The sequence below is a fragment of the Tyto alba genome, unplaced genomic scaffold (assembly GCF_018691265.1).
Source record: "Tyto alba isolate M040663 unplaced genomic scaffold, T.alba_DEE_v4.0 Super-Scaffold_6, whole genome shotgun sequence".
In the NCBI taxonomy this organism is placed as follows: Eukaryota; Metazoa; Chordata; class Aves; order Strigiformes; family Tytonidae; genus Tyto; species Tyto alba.
Window position 1 is genome coordinate 25,911,944 of NW_024881327.1, and position 20,817 is coordinate 25,932,760.

The window sequence follows — 20,817 nt, forward strand, 5'->3', positions numbered from 1 at the left end:
TTCCAGGGTGACAGTAAAAGATGCTGCTTTTTTCCTTTACAGCAAAGACAGTGTCATGAACTATCTTGCAGCCACACTGTTTCTACCCTGGTTTTACATAGAGCAGTAAGCGTCATCACAGCTTTGTATACGCTTTATTCCTGAGAAATACACCACAAGGATCGTTGTGAGTAATGGAGATTAAGTGGCACGGTAGTCTTTCAGAAAATAAGCTGATATATACTCTAACAAGATAGGAAAAAAGAACTGCAGGTTTCAGAAGAAAAATGACCGAGAAAGGGACTATTGTAATTAAGCTATACCAAGTAAAGCACTAGGAAAGAAAAGGGGAATGTAGAATTCTCTTCACACTCACGAAAAGCAGACTCAGCCCAAAACAGTTCCTTGACTTTTTGGGGCTGAACCCCGTAACTGACATTATCTATACATTAAATACTGCCACATGATCCCCTAGTCCACTATGTCCAATAAAAATTACCTGCTCTCCCTTTTTAAAACGCTACCCCGCTACCGCTAAATGCCATGTCAGGGCTGGCTTCCCCTGTTAACACAACAGCCAGGGGCCTACCCATTCCTAAGGCCATTATGCTTGCACTGGCATTTTCCAGCCTTTGCTCTAGGTTTTGGTTGTGACAGATACCAAAACTGCTGAGAGGCAAGAGCCCCATTCATTTTTTTGGGTTTTCTGGTTAGCTTTCATACATAGCCCTAAAAGGGGCCATTCCTCTGCGATTTCATTGCTTGTTTGCTCTGCACTCCATGCAAACGCTCTCCGCATGGTGCTTTCCATGGAGGTATGAAAGCTCCATGGGAAGCTTTCCATGGAAGGCTACAGAGGGGGTTGGCAGACCCAGGCACCAAAGGGACACGCGAACATTCGGACCCAGCCTTCACCAGCACAGGCCGGCCTTGGCTAGAGGGGCCGCTTCCCTCACGTCCTGCTGTCTTCCAGGCGGCCCAAGGGGCAACTCCTCAGCTAACAGCAAGCCCCCAAGCCCCGCCGCTGTTTTCACGGATGCCCAGAAAGGGGGTAAAACGCGGGGAAAGAATCCAGCCGGTTCAAACAAACGAAAAAAAAAAAGCCCTCCTCTCCCCGCCCACGGCAAAGCAGCACCGCGGGTCCCGGCGCCACAGCGCCCTGAGGGCGGCCCCGCTCCGCCGCGCGCGCCTCCCGCCTCAGCAGCGGCCGCGCGCGGCGGGGGCGGGGCGCGCCCCGCGGCCGGATGTTGTTGTTGTTGTTCCTGCCCCGCCCCTCGCCCCCTCCCCCCGCGGAGGGTGACGGGCGCTTCCTCGCCCGGAGCCGCCGCCGCCGCCTCAGCCGCCGCCGCCCGCCCCGGCACCGCGGCGTCCCCCGCCCCTTCCCCTCCCGCCCGTTCTCCGCCGCCGGCCCCGTCGCGTCGCCCCGGCTCCTCTCTCTCGCTGTCAGCGGACGCCCCGGCCCGGCCATGGCGGACTTTGACGAGATCTACGAGGAGGAGGAGGACGAGGAGCGGGCGCTGGAGGAGCAGCTCCTCAAGTACTCCCCCGACCCGGTGGTGGTGCACGGCTCCGGCCATGTCACCGTGTAAGGGCCGCGCCGGGGCCTGCGCGGCCGGGGCGGGCGGTGGAGGCCCGGGCGGTGGGACGGGGGCGGCGGCGGCCGGTGGGGCCAGGCGGGGAGGTGGGCGGCGGGAGCACCGGGCCGGGGCTGCTTCCTTCCTTCCTTCCTTTCTTCCTTCCGCCCTTCCTTCCTTCCTTCCTTCCGTCCTTCCTTCCTTGCCCCACCTGGCCCCCCGGCGCTCGTGGGACCGCGGGAGGGCTCTCCCCGGCCCCGCCGGGCGGCTGGCCGGGGGCCGCCTGGGGCTCGCAGGCGGGTGCAGCTCTCCAGCGAGGCGCTGAGCGAACAAGGCTGGTTCGGGCTGTGACTGGCAGAGGAATGTGAAGTATTTGTCCAAAGTGATGAGCTGTCAGGAAGTAAGGTGCCCGTGTTCCTGCGTGTAACAGGTATGTGCCGGCACATGACCGGCTGGACTGTTGCTTAGGGTTGTTTGTGTATCTGTTGCCCACTCCCACATAGCGTGCGGCAGCTAATACAGCTATGAGGACTTTTAAGAAAGAAAAGGCGTCCGTGAGTCAGATAGGTACGTGTAAAATCACGTTAAGTTGTGATTGATACGCGTTGTTCCACTGTGTTTAACATAGGAGTGACTGGGTTTTGTTTTGTGGATGTTTGGGACCTCTGGCGATCTAGCAGCAAGTGACTGTGAGTTAGTGTAGTACTTCTCACTAATGTAACAGATGAGGGTGTCTTTCTTTCGGTCGGTTCTGTCAGGCTCACTCTACTGGAATGTAGCTGTCATTTATGATGTAGTTTCAGAGGCTGAATTATCAACCTGGAGACAAAATGTAGCAGTGCAAACTTTTTTTTTTTTGGTTAGCATTTACTGTTCAGCAGGACTAGGCTTGCAGTAGAAGCATAAAAGTTGAAGGTATTGCAGTCTGTTTCTCTGAGTCCTGTGAACTCTGCTGATTTTTGGATACTAACTTGTGCAGAAATCCGGGGTTAAATTTAGAGTAGTTTTGTGGCATTACTGCTTTAATATTTGGTTGACATTAAGTGATACTAACAGCTGGGCAGTGCTGTTTGCTGTCTGGTTAAAAACAGGAAGGCATGATAGATTGAGAGAGTTTTGGAGGGTTGGAAGGATGTGGACGGGCAGGAGGCTGAGGAGGCCCCATAAAGGAACAGGAGCATTCAGCATATGACTGCTTATTGTGAACAAAAGTTATCACCATCTGGTGACTTCTTTAAAAATAAGATGGTAGCCTTAACCTGTTTCTGGAAAACAGAGCAAACCCACAATTAGATAGTTTTCATATTAGCAAATGCAAAAGTATAGAGAACTGAAATGGAGGCAAACACTGGTTTCTTCTCCAATAGTGGAAGATAGGTTGTGCCAGACAAGATCAAGGCCCGTTAGTGGAATCGTGAGGAAGCTTGCGTAGTGTGTCTATGACTAGTGAGAGCTTTGTGGTTGAAGAAGAATGCTTGCCTCATTAATTGTTCATTAATGGTCACTAGCTCATTATTACTTTGAGATCTTCCTTAAAATATTTGTTCTTTAGGTTTTGGATGAACAACAAAATAGGAACGTGTACCTCCAAAATTAGACAGTTGGTCTTTATCTGTCTTTCTTTATCATACCAGGTGTGAACAGTTCACTAAACAGCATCAGCCACTTTTACCTTTGTACAGCCTATAACTTTTTTTTTGTCGTTGATCGAAAAACTTATTATTAAAAGTTAGATCACTGTCAGAACATTCACTTAACAGATTTAAGGAATAGGTTGAGTCCTATATATATGATGAATTAGTCTTGCCTGGTGTAAAAGCATGCATGTGTTTTGAAGGTCTGACAAAAATTATCATCAGTTAAGCAAATACTGGATTGATCTGTCTCTAGCTCTGCAATTTAAAGTGTTGCTGATTGCTTCTGCCATGTGTATATTTAAACAGAAGCTCTCTTTTCATTGTCTATTGTCATATCCTCTCTGATCTTACATAGGAGTCATAATGTTGAATTTGAAATATGTCATTTCCATGACTACAGATTAATGTCAGAAAGACACTTACTATTACTTGATTTCATCCAACAGACAATGGAAGCATGCGAGAGTCCTTTCTAAGCTGAGTAGTTAAAACTAATTAAAGAAAAGCAGGTAAATATTATCCAGATAAAACATACAATGGGCTTGCCTTTCCAGGATGTGGGGCTTTTGGTTAGCACTAAGAGTTTAAGAAGAAAACTCACTGTTTGGAATGCGCTGCACACAATCCTAAAACGCCTTTTTTTTAAACATTGTTTTTTTTTAATATTCAGTTAAACTGTTTTCACACCAGCAGTTTAGATAGCTCGGTAGTCGGGTGCAATGTTTGACCTGGTTTCTGATAACTTGTGATCTCTTCTAATGGCAGGAAACTTGAAAGCTGAGAAAATATAGAACTTTACTTACAACTGAATTGAAAGTCCAAGGTATTTCATACTTGTTTCTAAAATTGTATTAGGGTGGAAATAGAGGTATGTGATGAGTTTGAAATCACGAAGAGAATATTTGTGATAGGTGTCTGACTGTATTTTTCAGTGACTGTTTTCCTGCGCTTTCCTGTTCCTTGACTAGTTGAGACATGTGCCTTATATATACACCAGACTGTATTAGCTAGTAATAATGGATTTATTAGTCTTTTGCAGTGCTGGAATGATGTAGAGCTATTGTGATGTGCTAGTGAGTGCCTTTCTGTGCTGTTTGTCATCTTAGCACATTGAGTATTGATGCAAGATAGCTGTATGGAGTGGGAAAAACCCTCACAAAATATATTTTCATCAAAGTCAGTTTATTTAATATTAAACTTAAGTCTGCTTACATATTTTTGAACCTTACTCTGTATGAGGGACATGTGAGTGAAAACAGGGCTGTGTGGGGATTATGGATAGGGAATGTTAAGATTTGTGGAATATATATTTGTTTTGGAAGGGTTGTGAACATGTGGAACTGAAGAGTATGGTTGAGAGCACTGAAAAAATGGTTTGGTATCCCTGTAAGAGAGGACAAAGAGGAAGAGGATAGTGTGCGTCAGTTTTACATGTTAGGAAGATCTGAGCTGCAAGCTGAGAAAACCCTTCAGGTTGACTGCCCTATACCGTAAACTTCTGTACTTTGAAGTTTCCACCTCTCGCCACTTCTTTCTGCATTGTACACAAGGGCTAGGAACTCAGCTGAACCCTTCAAGCAGAGTCATCTTCAAGAAACACTTTTTCAGGTTCCTGGAAGGTTAAAGAAAGTACTTATGCATGGGGTGAGCATGGATCTCTTGAAGACATGATGTAGAACGGGAAAGGCATAGAGTAAGCAGAGAAGAGTACGTGTCACTGAAGATGGAGTATTGTACAAAGTAATCTAGTGCTATATGAGGACAGCTGTCTGAGGAAATGCATCTCCAAAATACTGATTTCCAGTGTTTGATTTTTAAGACACTTCCTGCTGCTTTTTTGTCAGAGCTGTTATGACTTTACAGTGGATATGTAATAGTGTTCTGTGGAGTTTCTGATATTTTAATTTCCAAATTGCAGCTTATAGTCAAGAGCAATAATACTGGGATCACATAATTACTTACCAAAGCTTTTAATGTATGGAGCCACTCCTTTTCACTGCCTATGTATGGTGACAAAACTGTAATGCGGAAAGCTCAGAATGATGTTGATAGCTGGTTGAGTTAGCTTTGATGTTTCATTTTCACTACCCCACCGTGGTTTATTGCCACAAGCCTTGAGTACAGAGTCTCAGTCTCATTTGCTTATAACTTCACCAAAGTGCGACTGTACTCGTCAGAAGTTTCTGTGCCTCTCTCTGCCTCAGTGTGTTTGCAAATTCAGGTATCTCTAGAGCTTTTTCAGTAGGGTTGTCTTTGTCAAGCATGGCTTTTGCAATCTCCATGAATATTTGCTTGTGTTTGATGAAGCTGTCAACATTTGAATACTTCTGGATCATGCATTCACCAAAAAATAAAGAAACCCCCCCCCCAAAAAAAAACACACCAAAAAACCCAAAGCCTTTTTTTTTTTTTTTTTCCTGCAATTACATTTTTTGTGACTTAACTGAGAGCAGGGGGAGTTGCTTGTGCCTTTGACTTACCTGCTCATGCCTCAGAGTAAAGGGCTTCCTTAGTATGCTGGGTAGAGGGAAAGCTGAAATTCTGTCTCATCTCTTGGTCAGGGGCCCAGTTTCATTTTAGTTCTTGCAACAAGAGCTGCTTTGGACTGAATTATCCTTGTAGTTGGCCACTCCCTTATTGCTCAATTTTATATTTAATTCCATTATTCATAGTAGATTACTTCTGGATGTTGAAGCATGAAGTACGTGAAGATAATTCTTTGGAGAGGCATCTCTTTAGACATCTGTCTGATTTGATGAATTAATTATATAGTCTAGTGGTGTTACATTTTATTTTGAGGCTTCTAATGGCAACTGTGCATCGTGAGTTTTGAGTCTTTAGTCTTGGCTGTTTATGAAATGTATACGGGTCCAAGGGATTTTTTCAGGCTTTGGTTTCCACTTCAACCTACTGGCAGTTCTAAGTAGCTTAACTGATAGGGCATGACACTTCTTTCTGACATTTACATAACTTTTGACTCGGCACTTGGTTTCACTCAGGATTTTGGGGAAAGGGTGGATGGTGTTCCTCCTGTTGTCGAGTATTCAACAGGATTTTCAATGGCAGAGGTATGTTTCCAATAGGTATGGGTTTTCTTTGTTCTGTGCTGAAGTGGTAAACTTGCCATATATTTCTCTGGTTAACAGTTTTCGTTTGTTACTTTACCAGTTTTGAGGGATATGTAGGAGTGGCAGAGCTACTATTCTAATTAGAAATATTAAAATATGCTTGGTAACTTATATGTGAGTAAGGTCTCCAGGGAGACCTTATTGCGGCCTTTCAATATATAAAGAAGGCTTATAGGAAACATGGAGAGACTTTTTACTAGGGCCTTTAGTGACAGGACAAGGGGAAATGGTTTTAAACAGAAAGAGCATAGATTTAGTTGGATATAAGGAGGATGTTTTTTAAGATGAGGGTGGTGAGACACTGGAACAGGTAGCCCAGAGAAGTTGTGGATGTCCCATTATGGGAAATGTTCAAGGTCAGATTGGACGGGGCTTTGGGCAACCTGATCTAGTGGCAGGGGGGTTGGACTAGATGATCTTTGATGGTCCCTTCCAACCCGAATCATTCAACGTTTCTATGACTCTACTGCCTGCAGTCAATGATAGGGAGATGACTTGTTTACTGTTCCTTAAGACCATATATAAAAATAACCCACAGCTTCAAATTAATAAACTACCTAGTCCAGCGTGCTGTTGCAAACTGTGGCAACAGGCATTGCTACTTATGGGTTGCATGCAAGTCTAGCTGTTCCTGGTGTCTACTCTCCCTGTACTCTCTGGCATTGGCAGTTTTGTGAGGTGATGTATACTTCAACATCATCTTTCCTTTAGTGTCTGTTTGTCAGGCAACTTGTGTAATCTCTCTTAAAATCTGACGCACAGTCTGCGTCACTAATCTCTTGTGGAAACAAACCCAGAATTTTGCTACTTGCAGCTTAAAGAAGCACTTTCTTTCATCTGTTTTAAACCAATCTCCAACTATATTCAGTGAGTGCCCTCTGTTGCGGGATTTGGTGATTAACAGTTAATCATTCACCTTGTCCACTGCTTTTCTGAATCTTTGTACATTGATCATATACCATTCTCAGTCTTCTCTTTTGCAAGTTAATGTCAGCCTTGTTGGTCTCCTAAGGCAGCTGCTTTATTGCCTTAATTATATCAGTTTTCCTTCTTTGCTTTCTCTTAATTCCAAGTTCTCCGTGAAATGTGGATGCCAGAACTGCACCCAGTACTGAATATGTGGGTATATGAGGGTTTTATGGAGAGTCAAAATGATGCCCTCTGTCGCATCTTAGTCACCTTCCTAGTGGCGCCCAGTATTTTATTGCTATTTCTGGCAGCTGCTGCTTGCATTGAGCTGATATTTAAGAGAATGATGAGTGGTGATAAAAGATATCTCTCTCTTGAGCTGTAGATTCCAAACTTTAGTTGAATGTCACATAAGCACAGTTTAACTTTCCCAAGATTCACCAGCTTTTATTGATCCATGTAGAAGCTCATCTGTCACCTTTTGTCCACTGGGTTTTGTGAGGCCTTTCCACAGCAGCTCGCCATTGGTGCAGCACTTATCTGCCCATTTGATTACTTGGACAAAGTTCTCCATTGGCATGCAGATCATTCAGTTCAGTAAGGAAAAAAACCCAAACCAAACCCCTGAGAAATACCTAGCTGCTTAATAAACATACTGTCAGAGCAAATTATGTCTTTAAAATCGTCAGCTATCAAGTCTCAGGTAAGCTTTTCTGCATACAACAAAGCAATGTCTGATATGTTTGCTGCTAATATTCAAGCCTTGAGCAGCTTTATTTTCAGTTTGGGGTTGTAGTATCTGATGGTAAGGCTGCTTTGTTTTATATTCAGAAGGTTATTAATTACAACTTAAATTTTACACTGACTGTTGCTTACCAAATTAGTAGTCAGTCATACAGTTTTATTAATTACTTGGTTAGACTGTGTAGTCCCTATTAGAAGTTATTGACCAGACCACATGCCAGAAAATATTTGAATTTTCTTTGAGGTTTGTCCATTCATGAACCCAACCAGGCAACTGCAAGATAGAATTTTTTTTTTTTTTTATAGACTATGTGAAACTCTTCTAATCTTTAGATCTTCTGAAATGCAAAATAATTAGTAATTTCTGCTCATCTCAAACTGCCTCACAGCTTTACATTCATATTTGTTTCTTTCAAATTAGATATCATTTAAATCGTGTTTTGTCAGGTTGTATTTTGTGTTCTGAAAATTATTAGAGTATTTTTCTGAATAAACAAGCTGGTATTGATTCCATTTTTATGCTTACAACAGTTATTTAGCATGGCCTGAGTGGAATAACACTGGATAAGGTTTTTTTTCAAGATACAATCTGTACTGATGGAGAAGTGGGGTAATTAAAACTGTGACCTTAACTTACTTCCTCTCTCCCCTTAAGTACTTCACTTTTCACACTTGCCACTATTTCTTATAAAGAGTATGCTGAGCTTGGGGAAGAGTCGACAGTAGCAACAGAACTTTAAGAAGGGACTGTAGGCAAGATGGATTTCAAACTGTGTACAAGGGTGTACTTTTGTCTGCTAGGATAATTCTAGGAATTACTTTTAGTAAGTGTCCTCTTCCTGAAAATAATGCTGTTGTGATACAAATCCTGAGAGTATTATGAGGTGCTTGTAACTTGTGGCATGGATTGGGTTTATTTATAATTTTGGTATGATCTTCATCTTGTTTTTGCAGGTTTGGACTAAGCAACAAATTTGAAGCAGAGTTTCCGTCTTCTTTAACTGGAAAGGTAAGTATCTGTGAATAGGAATTTGGAATTAGAGTCAAGATTTTATTATGAAAACAAGAGTTCCAGGTGTAGACCATTGTAAGAGCAATAAATAGCACTGCTGTGGTACTAGTTTGTTGCTTTTTTTTTGTTCTTTTTCCTCTTGTAGGTTGCACCCGAAGAATTTAAAGCCAGCATCAGTAGAGTTAACAGTTGTCTTAAGAAGAACCTTCCAGTTAATGTACGATGGCTACTATGTGGATGCCTTTGCTGCTGCTGCACTTTAGGTTGTAGTATGTGGCCAGTTATCTGCCTCAGTAAAAGAGTAAGTTGAACTATTCATATAATTTTTGATAGAGTTGTACTGGGTTTGTTCTCATTTTGTTGTTTGTATTTTTTTTTTTTTTTTTTCTCCCCACCTTTAAAAACTCTGTGCTAGAACTTACTTAAATCAGTTTGTTTTCATACATATTGGTATCAGTCGTCTATCATACTAGATAAAGTTACAACAGACACCAGTCAGAACTTTGACCTTGTAACTCAGTGAGTGGTAGTATAGCTCAGTGTGTCTGCTAGAACCACGTACTGCACAGAACTTACTATTATTGGAGTAACTTTCAATGTACTTTTTAAATAGTTGCATCTCCTCTGTAATACACTGTTTGGGATTATCAGAATTTGGCAGTGATTGAGTGGCAGTTTGTTTTGAGGAGCTTCTGATTACACTGTGGCCCAAATAGCCATACATTTTTGTTTAAAAAGGCAATTTTAAAAAAGATGATTGATTGATTTTTTTTTTTTTTTTTTTTTTTTTTTTTTTTTTTTTTTTTTTTTGGATTTTCCATCCAAGATGTAGATGAGTAAGGTGTGGGTTATGTTTGTGTTTTTACATTAAGAACTACAAAGTAGTGTTTTGTCTGCATACACTTGGTACTTAGTGTATTGTTCACAACAGAAAGCTCATTGCACATGCCTGTTTTTCACTTCCTTTCCCTCAGTGCACTTAACTAGGTTACCCTACCATCTCTTCTGTTTTCATGTGCATGAAAATTGTCTTTGGCTAGTCCTGTTTCACTACTTTGCAGGAAGTTTCTGTGCTTTGCCATCCTCTTCTCACTATCAGTACTGTTTATCTTCCCATTTCGTGACAAGACTTGTGTATGTTCTCTCTTGTGTAATATTTCTTAATGCTGCAATCATTGTGTGTGATACAGTACAATGAACATCATCATGATTTTTTTTAAGTCCTCATTTTAAAGGATCAGTAAATCAAGGCATTCTAAAAATATTTATAGAATGAACGTTGATCATAACAAAACCTCTACTCATTTTTGTATAATCTAGTTTTCTATGTTAAGATCGTAATGCTTAGTCCCTCTGAGAGATTACTTAAGGTTAGTTTTAATTCTATACAAAATAGGTAGAAAAGCCTCCTGGTAACGTTGGAGTCTGTGGAGGAAAAAAAAAATGGTGGCATCAGTGTGAATTATATCAAACCTAGGTTTCCTGTCTTTAAGGTGACACAAACTCATAAATCTCCTTGGATTATATATTCGTGTCCTGAAAGTCTGTTAGAAGAAATCAGAGTTTGCTGATTGTTTCAACATATAAGTTGGTGACTTAACTAGACCTAGCTCTGTTCATTACAATCACAAGGGAAGTTTGCATTGCTACTGTCCATGTTTAACTTGTAAAGGAGAAAGCTTCTGGTGCTCTTCAGTTTGACCCATTTTTCTCACATAATATGCTGTTGTAGCAGGAAATGATAGCAGGATGTAACATGGTAGGGGCTGATGCCACAAGCCCTCATCTTCTAAATAGGGGCCTCTTAATCTATTATCAGAAGTCACAAGTTATCAACTCTTTATACATTGTTAAACAGTCAGGAAAAAGGTAAGGGCTGTAAGCCTACAAGTATCTGGGGCCAGAAAACCGTCTGAAGCTGAGGACGGAGGTTCTGTGTGGGAACCCAGTGAAGCAACAGTTAAGAGAAGTGCTTCTGTTGAAGTTTGTGGGAGTTAACATAAGCTCCCTTCCAAAAGGGATAAATCTGAAAGGAAAATGCATGGATACTCTCTGCAGAGGAGGTTGGAAAGAGGTTCGTGGTGTAATTGTTGCTGTAATATACAGACTGCATAAAGAGTCTTGGAAAGAGAATGAGCAGCAGGAGCAAGGACAGAAACTTGAGGTTGAAGTTCCAGAAGTCATCCTAGAAGAATGGCTCAGACTGTCAGTAAACGTTGCATTTGTCCTGTGAAAATTTGTACCAGGAGACATTCAAGGACCTTTACACCTTTTTCTGCAGTTAAGATGGATGACTCAAGCTCAAGCTTGGATGTCCAGCACTGTTGAAATTGAGGTTAGGACTCAGCTGCCTAAACACAGTAGCTTGTGCCACTGTGGATGGCACAGTGGTGCTAGACACTGATGGCACTGAATACCTGTGTTTAAGCAGTTTGATTATTCCTCCAGAATGAAAATTGTTTAAGTCAATCTGGAGACTTCAGATCTTGTGACATCATCATTTGTCCGTGTCAGCAGCTCAGCAAATGGATGCCTGCTTAGAGGGCTGTCTGTCAGAGAACCCAGAAGTTGGTGTTGCTTGTGCATCTGGAGATTATAAAATAGAGAAGAATTAATTTAACTTGTGTTCTTAAAGACAAACTGAAAGAGACAAGAATGGTTTCCCAAACTATAACTCCTAATCCTGGACCTGCCTGGGAAAGACTTTTTTTTCCTGGTAGAGGAGGTAAGGAGGAAAGCTCTGGAATATTTTCAAGGACATATTTGCAAATTCTAGTATAGGAAACAAGCAGAAGAATTTGTAATGATTCTAGTCAGGGCTACTGCTCATGGAAGAGCAGTGAAAAGTTACTGCCACTTGAGTTGCTTGAATAGGTATGGGTGGATTCAACTTTATTTTTTGGTTGACCCAGATCAGAAAAGTACAAAGTGATTTAAATCCTTTAAATCCCTCTTACCTGGAGTTATAAGTTTTGTACCCTTTAAGATCTCAGTACTGAACTGAGTACCCAAGCTTGTAAGATTTCTTTTATGCAGGACTTCCCATCAGTTTGTCAGAGTGCTATGACAAGTACAGGAAACTATCATATGTATTTTACTGGAAGTGGGAAAAGTGAGAGACAGTGCATGATGTGAATTACCTGGAGCTGCTCAGCAAATTGACAGCACTTGTAAATACAACCTGGTTCATCTATGTTCCAATCTGTAATTTGCTTAGTAGATTCCAGTAGAACTGTGACAAGAAGCAACTTCACATTCTTCCACTAAAAAAAATTGAAATCCATAAACTCTTTTGATTTGCTGCTAGTGGCACAGTTTTGCTGATACACAGCAGACTAATGTATTTGGTGTGAAGTAATCACATTTTGAACTCTTGTACTGCTCATCGCTGACTCTGTTGCATCTTGGAAGAGGGTTGTGTTGATCAAATGATCTTCCGTGCTTTGACTTCTTCAGAGCTACTTTCGCTGGTCATACTCCAGCCATAGGTATAGTCACAAGAGCCAGGATTCACTTCTTGAGGAAACAGGGATCCAGGATGACATGTGCCTGTTCCTTCCCTTCAACTTTTAGATACAGTGGATTCTTTCCCACTGGCACTCATAATGTAAAACATTTATGACAAGTGAACAGTAATAAAAGGTTACTTATTTTACAGTACCTGCACATGCCTGAGAAATGTTGCCTAGAGAGTTTTGCTAATTCAGCCCTGTCCTAAGTGATTCCTGGTGAAAGGACAGTTACTTGGAATTTTGCTGCAGTGATCACAAAAGATTCCCAGGACCATATAATTAGAGTTTGATTTCTGAAAGCAGCATGGGAGTGTTCCTGTGTAGAACTGAAATTTGTGTAGAATATGTTTTAATTGCACAATAAAAATATACCAGCCTTACTCTTTGCTCTTTTCTACTGAAATAGAAGACTAACAAATCTGTTTTGTTAAATTACATTTACAGTGAGCTAACAGGTGGGAGTGTTTCTCAAATTAAGGAGTTTTAAATTAACTGTTTCAACTATACAATTGCTTACTTTTAATACAAAAGAGTAATTTTTCTCAGAATGACCAATTAAGAAATGCCTGTTTTAATGAGGATGAATCAATCTACCATGCTGTTAAATTGCTGGTATACTTCACAGCTGTTTGTCAGAGAAACATTTTTTAAGGTTCATGTAGATAAAATGAAAGCTTCAGTGTTTATGAGGTTACAATAATTCTCTTAATCTTTCTCTGTATTCTGTATTTTAAATCTTTCATTGACTTTTAAAGTTCTAATGGAATATTATCACAAATGTAAATATGATTTTTTAAATTACTGACAATTATTGAAAGTTTGTGGGTAATGGAAATACGTGCTTATTTTTGTGCAGTGAAAAATAAGTTATGGGTTTGGCTGCTTAAATCAGCAGGTGCTTCAAACTAGGAATTTATTAAGTCACAGACATTTGTAAGCTTAATTGTTAATTATATCACTTTAATGCATTTCAATGCAATGAAAGCGTTCCCTTCACTGTATTTTTCTTTTCAGTGCTTTGTTCAGTGCTAGTTTTGGAAGTCTTTGTATAGTATTGTTTTCTTCTTTTGCACTGAGGTATTTGAGAAAAAGCCTGCTACTCTTCGCCAGTAGAATAAATGTTTAATTTGATTCAATATCTTATTGCCTCTCTCCTTTTATGTGGTCTTGATTCAATTTTAATGAATAAAAGCTGCAAGAACGTTACAGGAAATACAGTCCCTCATTTGCAGATCTAGATCGTCAGTGATCTTCAGCAGTTTTACTCATAGATTGTACCATCCTTCCTGGGACAAGTTCCAGATTGTACAAATGAACATTAAGTCTATAAGTTATTGTTCTTTAAACAAAAAGAATGACATAGTGAATTATAATTCAAAAAGCACTACAGGCTGAGGTGCCCGTTTGAAGCCACTTTTTCAAATGAATTGACACTCATTTTCAGTGTTAACTAAATGCTGTAGTTCCTGATGTGTAAATAGGATAAATAATTTCAACAGAAATGGTAACAATGAAAGCTGATAGAATTGCAGTACTGCTAGATTTCTTAAAAGCTGGTATTGTACATGTAAATTGCATGTTTCAGAAGGTTCATGGGCAATTTCTTAAAATGAATAGAATGAGATTTAATAGTCATCTGTACTAATAATTTCAAGAGCTACTTGTTTGTTTGTGAACTCACACAAAGCTGATGAATGCTGCTTAAGCCTCATCATTAGTTGTCACTTACGTAGCAGTTTACATCTTCAGAGTGCTGTATAAACATAAGCTAATTACAACTTCCAAAGTATTGATTAAATTAAATATGTGGTGGAGGAGCTGGAATGAATTTTCTTAAATACAGTAGTCTTGCATGTCAGTGGATGATACTGATGTTAAAATACATTAGCTCAGTTTATTGAAGCTATAAATACATTACATTTATTTTCAAAACTGAAGAAAATATATATTTTTCTCCTCTGCCTATCTGCCAGGGACTTGGCACTGGAGATACTCTAATACCATAATGCTTTTCCAAGCAGTTCTTCAAGGCAACTCTGTAAGATGGAAGGTGCCTTGTTTTTGAAGGCTCTGTTGTGACAACTTACATTGCAATTCCATTTGGAAGAATCTTTAAAATTGTAATGTATTTATTATGTTTATCCCAACCAGAACACTCGTGATCTTTATTGGTTCCAGTCAGCTTCATAAAACTTTTAAGTAGGGTTTGTATGTATCAAATGTATTCAGAGGTCTTTAAAATCGTATATTTTTTTAGTACTATCCATGAAATGAAAACTTTAAAAGAATCAGAAGATTCAGACCTGGTATATTTTTCTTTAAAAATTGTTCACTATAATTTTGGTCAGAAGAGTCACTATGTCTTCCACATAGTGAACTTGAAGTGGCAAATCTTGTAGAACACTGTAAATATGAAATCATCATGTCTATAGCTCTGAATGTTTTTTTCTTTATCTCTGAAATAAGATTTTATTTCCTTCAGAGCACCCTGTAAAGGTTTATCAGGTTTTCATGTGCTTTCCTGAAGGGTAGAGTATTGAGTTAGTGCATAACGAGGTGTGGGAGCAAATAGTTCTGTTATGTCTCTTAATTTGAAAACCTGCTTGGGAGGGCAGAGCAATAAGATTGGTATGAAGAATACTTACAAATACAAATAAATCACAAAATATTAGTTTGTGTCTTTATAGGTCAAGTGCAAGTCTTTTAGTGCTTCAAAAATATGTATTCTAAAGTGAAGATTGTAATTTCATGTACTCTTAATAGGTTTTATATTAATGTAAAATGCAGCATAGGTCTTTGGTTTCTATAGCGAATAGTCTAAAAGCTATTTAAAATTTAATTGCATTTTTAATTAGAATATCTCTGAACATTCTAATACTAATGAAAATAATACATATAGGATTAATATTTCCATGTTATAGCACCTTTTGCATTGTGATGATTAAGCTATGTAGAGGGAGCCGTAGATCATGGAGTGATTTGGTTTTAATACTGCTTTTTGTATTGCTTTTCATGTCCAAATTTGACATGTTTCTGAAAAAAACAAATGTGAGCTAGTTAAAATTTGCGTAGAGTTATTTTGAATGAGCATGCTAAAAATTGTCTAGCTAGTTGTTAGATTTGGAAATCAGGTTAGGAAGGGTCGTTTTTAGGATTCTGTCTTTAGCAGCTTGTGGATGATGCAAATAAGGAGCATATGCAAACACTGTTGAGGAAAGAATTAAAATGCAAAATTATCTGAAATTTATATGGCGAAATTAACATAAGTAGAAAGCACTTCACTGAAGAAAAACTTCTTAGGCTGTGTTACTGTAAAACAAACATAAAACTAGAACGGGCTGCTGGTAAATGTGAGAGAGTGACACTTCTATGCCTCTTCCCTTGCTTTTCCTCTGCAATGTATTCACTCTTCTATTTTATTAAACAAACCAGGATAAAACATTATTTTCTGCATAAGTGACATACTCTCAGTAACTCAAGCATTATGTATAAATAAAGTAACCTGTTATTTAACAAAAAAAAAGTAGTTCAGGAAACATGACTAATGACAAAACCAGTGGAGAGGATGGGGGCTGTGTCACAGTTCTACAAAAGGGAAGACTGAAGGAGTTGATAAGTCTTCTGCCATACCAAACGTACACGTAAAGTGGAAAATGATTGGATACTTTTCGTTTTGTTCCCCATAAAAATTATTTTTGCTGAATTTTGTAATAAATTGCTGAGTTTGGAACAGTAATTATGATGGTGATGGAAAATATTTTTTAAGTAGCCAGATTTATTTTTTCTAAACTGGTTCCCTAGGTACAGGATCAACTTACTTGGGATTCTGTAATTTTCTGGTTCAATCCTAAATGGGCAAGGCACTGTAGAGGCTGTCCCTTTCAGAGGGATCATTCTCTTCAGCATGCACATTAGCATAGCATTGGATTTTACAGGGCCTTCTAGAGTTATTCTGTTAAGTTGTGCTGCCTTTCAGTCTTTCTGGCCATGTAGCTTCTCTTCCATTCTTGGCCGCTGCCCTTAGACACTTGTAACAGCAGGAGTCAAAGGCTTCCTACATACTAATAAATTAAACCTGGGAGTGTTCCTAGGAATTGGCGCTTTATAATTTGTGCTCTTACAGAGGTCCTTGGCAGGCTCTGGGTCTGTATTGTGTAACAATTCCTAGGCATTGTCAGAATGCTCCAGGCACTATGAGTGGTTTGGAGGTTATGAAAACTTACTGATATAGATATAAGCTGTTCCCTGCCAGCTGGCTTCAAGTGAATGAGAATGTTTCTGGGCACAATTTCATTTCCTAATAGAGATGTAACCATGTAACCTGAGATTCTTTAATTTTTCCACCTGCACTGGCCTTGAACTATGTTCCATAGCATACTACTGGGTATTTTGGAAAGAAACAATGGAGACCCAAATTAACATCTCTGTAATCTTAAAAGAGAAGATGGAGGTGGAGTTTTCCTCCATATTCAGTTTATAATTTACCACAGTGGATGACACCAGATGAGTTATTTAATGGAGATTCAATCATATTTTCATCCTTGTTATAGTCAATTCCATCTTGCATCTTCATTTTTTGTGATACTTTCTGTGAAAATGTCCTTCAGCAGGAGGTGGATACTTTAGATTGTCATGGCCAGATTTGAGTAATTTGTTTGGAGGGAGCAGAGCTTCATGGTTTTTGGTTCCTTATAATGACAGAGAATCAGAGCTAGAATTTAATCCTAGAATAAGAGTTGGAAATCTTTATTTACAAATTTGAGAAACAATATTAATTATAATCGTGATACTTCATGGATCAGTTCAACATCTGTCTGCTTGTGAAATGTGTTTTTTCCCCATTTCGATTAGGCCTTCTCAAGGGAAGCATGTTATTTTTGCCAGGGTCAAGATCATTTCTTCTACAAAGCTTCTCCATAGTATGAAGTTTCCACAACAGTTGGCTCTAGTTGCTGTCACCTCATTACAGAAAGTAGCTAGCTACACTTGTTTGGTGACTTAGCTCTTATAGGACAGCTGAAATATCCAGTGGCTAAAGTATCAAGTTAGCATCTCGAGTCTTTTGGATTGTTTATATTTGAGAGAAGATTTACGTAAGAATTTTGTAATCAACTTTTAGGAACTTTACTTGATAACTTTTCTCTACCACATGTTTCTTCTGCAAACCAAGATGGCTTTGGAAAACACTTATCCAGTATCGATCAGTTAATACGGTGATGATAATACTATAAGATATTCTCCATTGTACTTGTGGATAATGTACACAGAGTGTATGTTCTGTACACTTTCTCCATTCTCCACATATTTCATGGCTTTAGTGCTTTCTTAAGCAGTCTAAGAGTTTGAGAATCAAGGTAACCAGAGTGTCTGAGGAATTGTCTTTGGCTTCCATATTAAAAATTGTTACATGCAGTGATGTCAAATAACGCTGCTCTCTTCTTTATATCAGCAGACAGTGTGGTGGAAGAAACCTTTACAGAAGGTAGTTGATTCATTAAGCTTTAAATGAATCTCTCTGTGATGTACCAACCCAGGCTTGAGACCCATAAAAATTAGGTCAGTTTATGGATCATGTGAGGATATGGGACAATATCCTCAGAGCTATCTTTTAGAACAGGAAGTTTCCTGAGACCAACTTGATGTTGTCAGTTCTTCTGCTGCGGAATTCTGCTGATTTTATTTCTCTTTGCCTGATCAGAAGCTTTGGTCTGTGCTTTGGTCTGGGCTCACTTTCTGCCCAGAATCATCTGGAAGGTAAGACGGATGCTGCAGTAACTTCTGGGATGAGGACCCTTACAATAGTCTCTAGTAAGAAATACTCTAGCTACTAATAGGGAAGATGATCCAAATACACCTGTGTGTCTGGACACCTTTTCAAACTGCGTGCTGAAGTAGGTATTCCAGGATGTCAGGACCTGAAATCAACTCAGGTTTTACCTCTGTTGTCTTTGCCCTTCACAAATAGAGAATTCCTCAGCAAGATGGGAATCTTACCAATTTACAGTTTCTAAAGGATTTATTTGTCATGCAGTGTTCAAGGTGGGGACTTTCTCAGCACAGATAAAGATATATGTAATTCAGTTATGTGGATTCTGAGTACAGCTTTGACATTTTCCTGGCACCAATATGGTTCTGGCGTGTTGAAAGTGAGCGTACAGTTGTGTGACTCAGTTATCTTTTAACTTTATATTTCATTGTTTGTGCTGGTAACTAAATTACTTGGGTATAAGTTTTGTAGTCAGCTATATCTTTGGAGAATGAACAGAAATTCCTGCTTCCATCATTTTTCTCTTTGAGTGAGTGAAGATGGTATGGTTCACACCTCTGATAGGATCCTTTGCCTCTCTTCGATGGGGTATAATACACACTCTGGCCATATGAAAATCAATAAAAATCTGCTTAAATTGGCTTCTTTGTATTTTGAAATTTGAGTATAATTATTAATACTTGATTGTGGTAAAGTTTTACGTGAAGGGATTTGGAAATCTCCATACTGTTTATTGGACTAATATTGTACTATATTTACATATGTTTGGAAGTTTTCAGATGAGAAGTCAAAGATCAAATGCAAGTAGTGGGATATTCTTCTGTTGTTCCCATACAACTATGAATAAAATTGGTAGTGGAGGATCTTGTTGTTACTGTCCATGTTGTTTCCCCACTTAAATGAAGACAAAGGGAGGTACTCAAATTAGCACCGTTTTGGGAGTCATGTAAGATCCTTTTGTTTAATATTGTACCAGTCATTCACTGATTTACAGCAGGAGTTGAAGGGGCTTTGGCCCATTCACTAGTACGGTTTAGTGTAGTGTGCTTGTTCCACGTCATGCACTGCAAGAGGGGGCCCTGTGGCTGCACAGCCTCTCAGTCCACATCATAACTGCATCTGGAATTGTAAGCTAACTTCACTACGCACTGCAAAGATGTAACAGAAAGGTCTTGCAGTTGGTAATACAGGTAACACACTATTTGTATTCGGTACTGCCTTGTTTCTGCATTAAAAGTGAATACATGGTCTTCCTATATTTTTTCTTTCTTCTATGTTTAAGGGCAAAACCTTATTTTACTTAACTGGGAGCAATAAGCATTGGTGAAAGTGTGCTCTGAGTTGGGTTCTTTTGGTAGTCTGATTTTTTAAAAGACACTGCCAAACATGAATATCTTTAAAGAATCAGTTATGTTACAGGAATGTTTCGTTAAACATCGCATCTAGATCATTGACTAAAGAGGTCTATTTCACAGAATTCTGTGGATAACATTAAAGCCTATCTGCTTTTTTCATGGAGTATGTTACAAAGCATACTTTCTTATAATTGGTATGCTAAAAAGTGTGCTTAAGTTGCAGTTTTAGCTTTGCTCAAATATTGGATTGTTTTTTTTAAGAAAAAAATTTTAAAAAGCTGTATAGTATTAAATCTTCCTAATAAGCAAGTCTCGCTTCCACTTAATTTGTGCTTTTGTTGCGGCTAACAAATAATTTGCTGTATGGGTTTTTCTGTACACCATTGATAGAATATATAAGCTTGTCATCCTAGTGTGCTGGAAATGCTACACTCAAATCAAGTGTTCCTTTCTGGTTTTGTATATCCTCACCTGCTCCTCACTGTAAATCATTGAGATGTCAAGAGCAGTGATTAATTAAGCTGCACGTGCAAGTGCTTTTTTTCACCTGTCAAGTAGGAAGAAAACTTACTATAGTGAATTGTGTGATGCTGTTTAATGCATTTCTTTTTATTCCAAGCTCTGAGGTTTGCAGAAATATTTTACAGTCTAATTTTCGTTAACACTTCTGTATTGATAATATGACATGATTCGGGAGCTATGACTATCCCAAATTGTACTACAGGAAGGATTGTATTTAAGGCTCTGGGAATATAAATAATTGTGGTCTTGAGGCTGCATATGTTTGTGTTTTTATCTCACGCTAATCAAATAACTTTAAACTGGCTTCTTATTTAAATAAACCAATTAATAGTCCATAACTACCTATCAATTTCTTATTTAGGTGTATGTATTGTAATATATGTGTAATTTTATTGGAATTTGAAAAGCTTGGATGTTTTGCACACTCTTTTGGGCAAACAATGAAATTAAATGGTATAGTGATCTTAATCTATTATTAAAAGATCCTGGAAAGGAAGATTACAAGGTAGATTCAGGTTTTGAATCAGTTTTGCCATTGGTTTAGCAGCGGGTGGGCAGGCAGATGCCTGCTCAGAGTAGAACCTATTGCCATTTTTCACCATTGATAGAGTAGCCTTTCAGAGTCAATGAGCTCTGTCAATGTGAGCTTGTCAAGGCTACAACTTCATAGACCTGAGA

The 20,817-nt window shown here is 39.2% G+C and overlaps 1 protein-coding gene across 1 annotated transcript in view; it reads left to right on the forward strand.

The window, feature by feature from the left end:
* The first annotated feature begins 1,262 nt into the window (after positions 1-1,262).
* The window catches only part of CHIC2 (cysteine rich hydrophobic domain 2), a 31,740-nt gene continuing 12,185 nt past the window's right edge, over positions 1,263-20,817 (forward strand). The window contains exons 1-3 of the mRNA XM_042807778.1: positions 1,263-1,564; positions 8,926-8,980; positions 9,129-9,284. Coding sequence (XP_042663712.1) covers positions 1,446-1,564; positions 8,926-8,980; positions 9,129-9,284 — 330 coding nt within the window. The 5' untranslated portion in view covers positions 1,263-1,445. The remainder of the gene's footprint in view (positions 1,565-8,925; positions 8,981-9,128; positions 9,285-20,817) is intronic.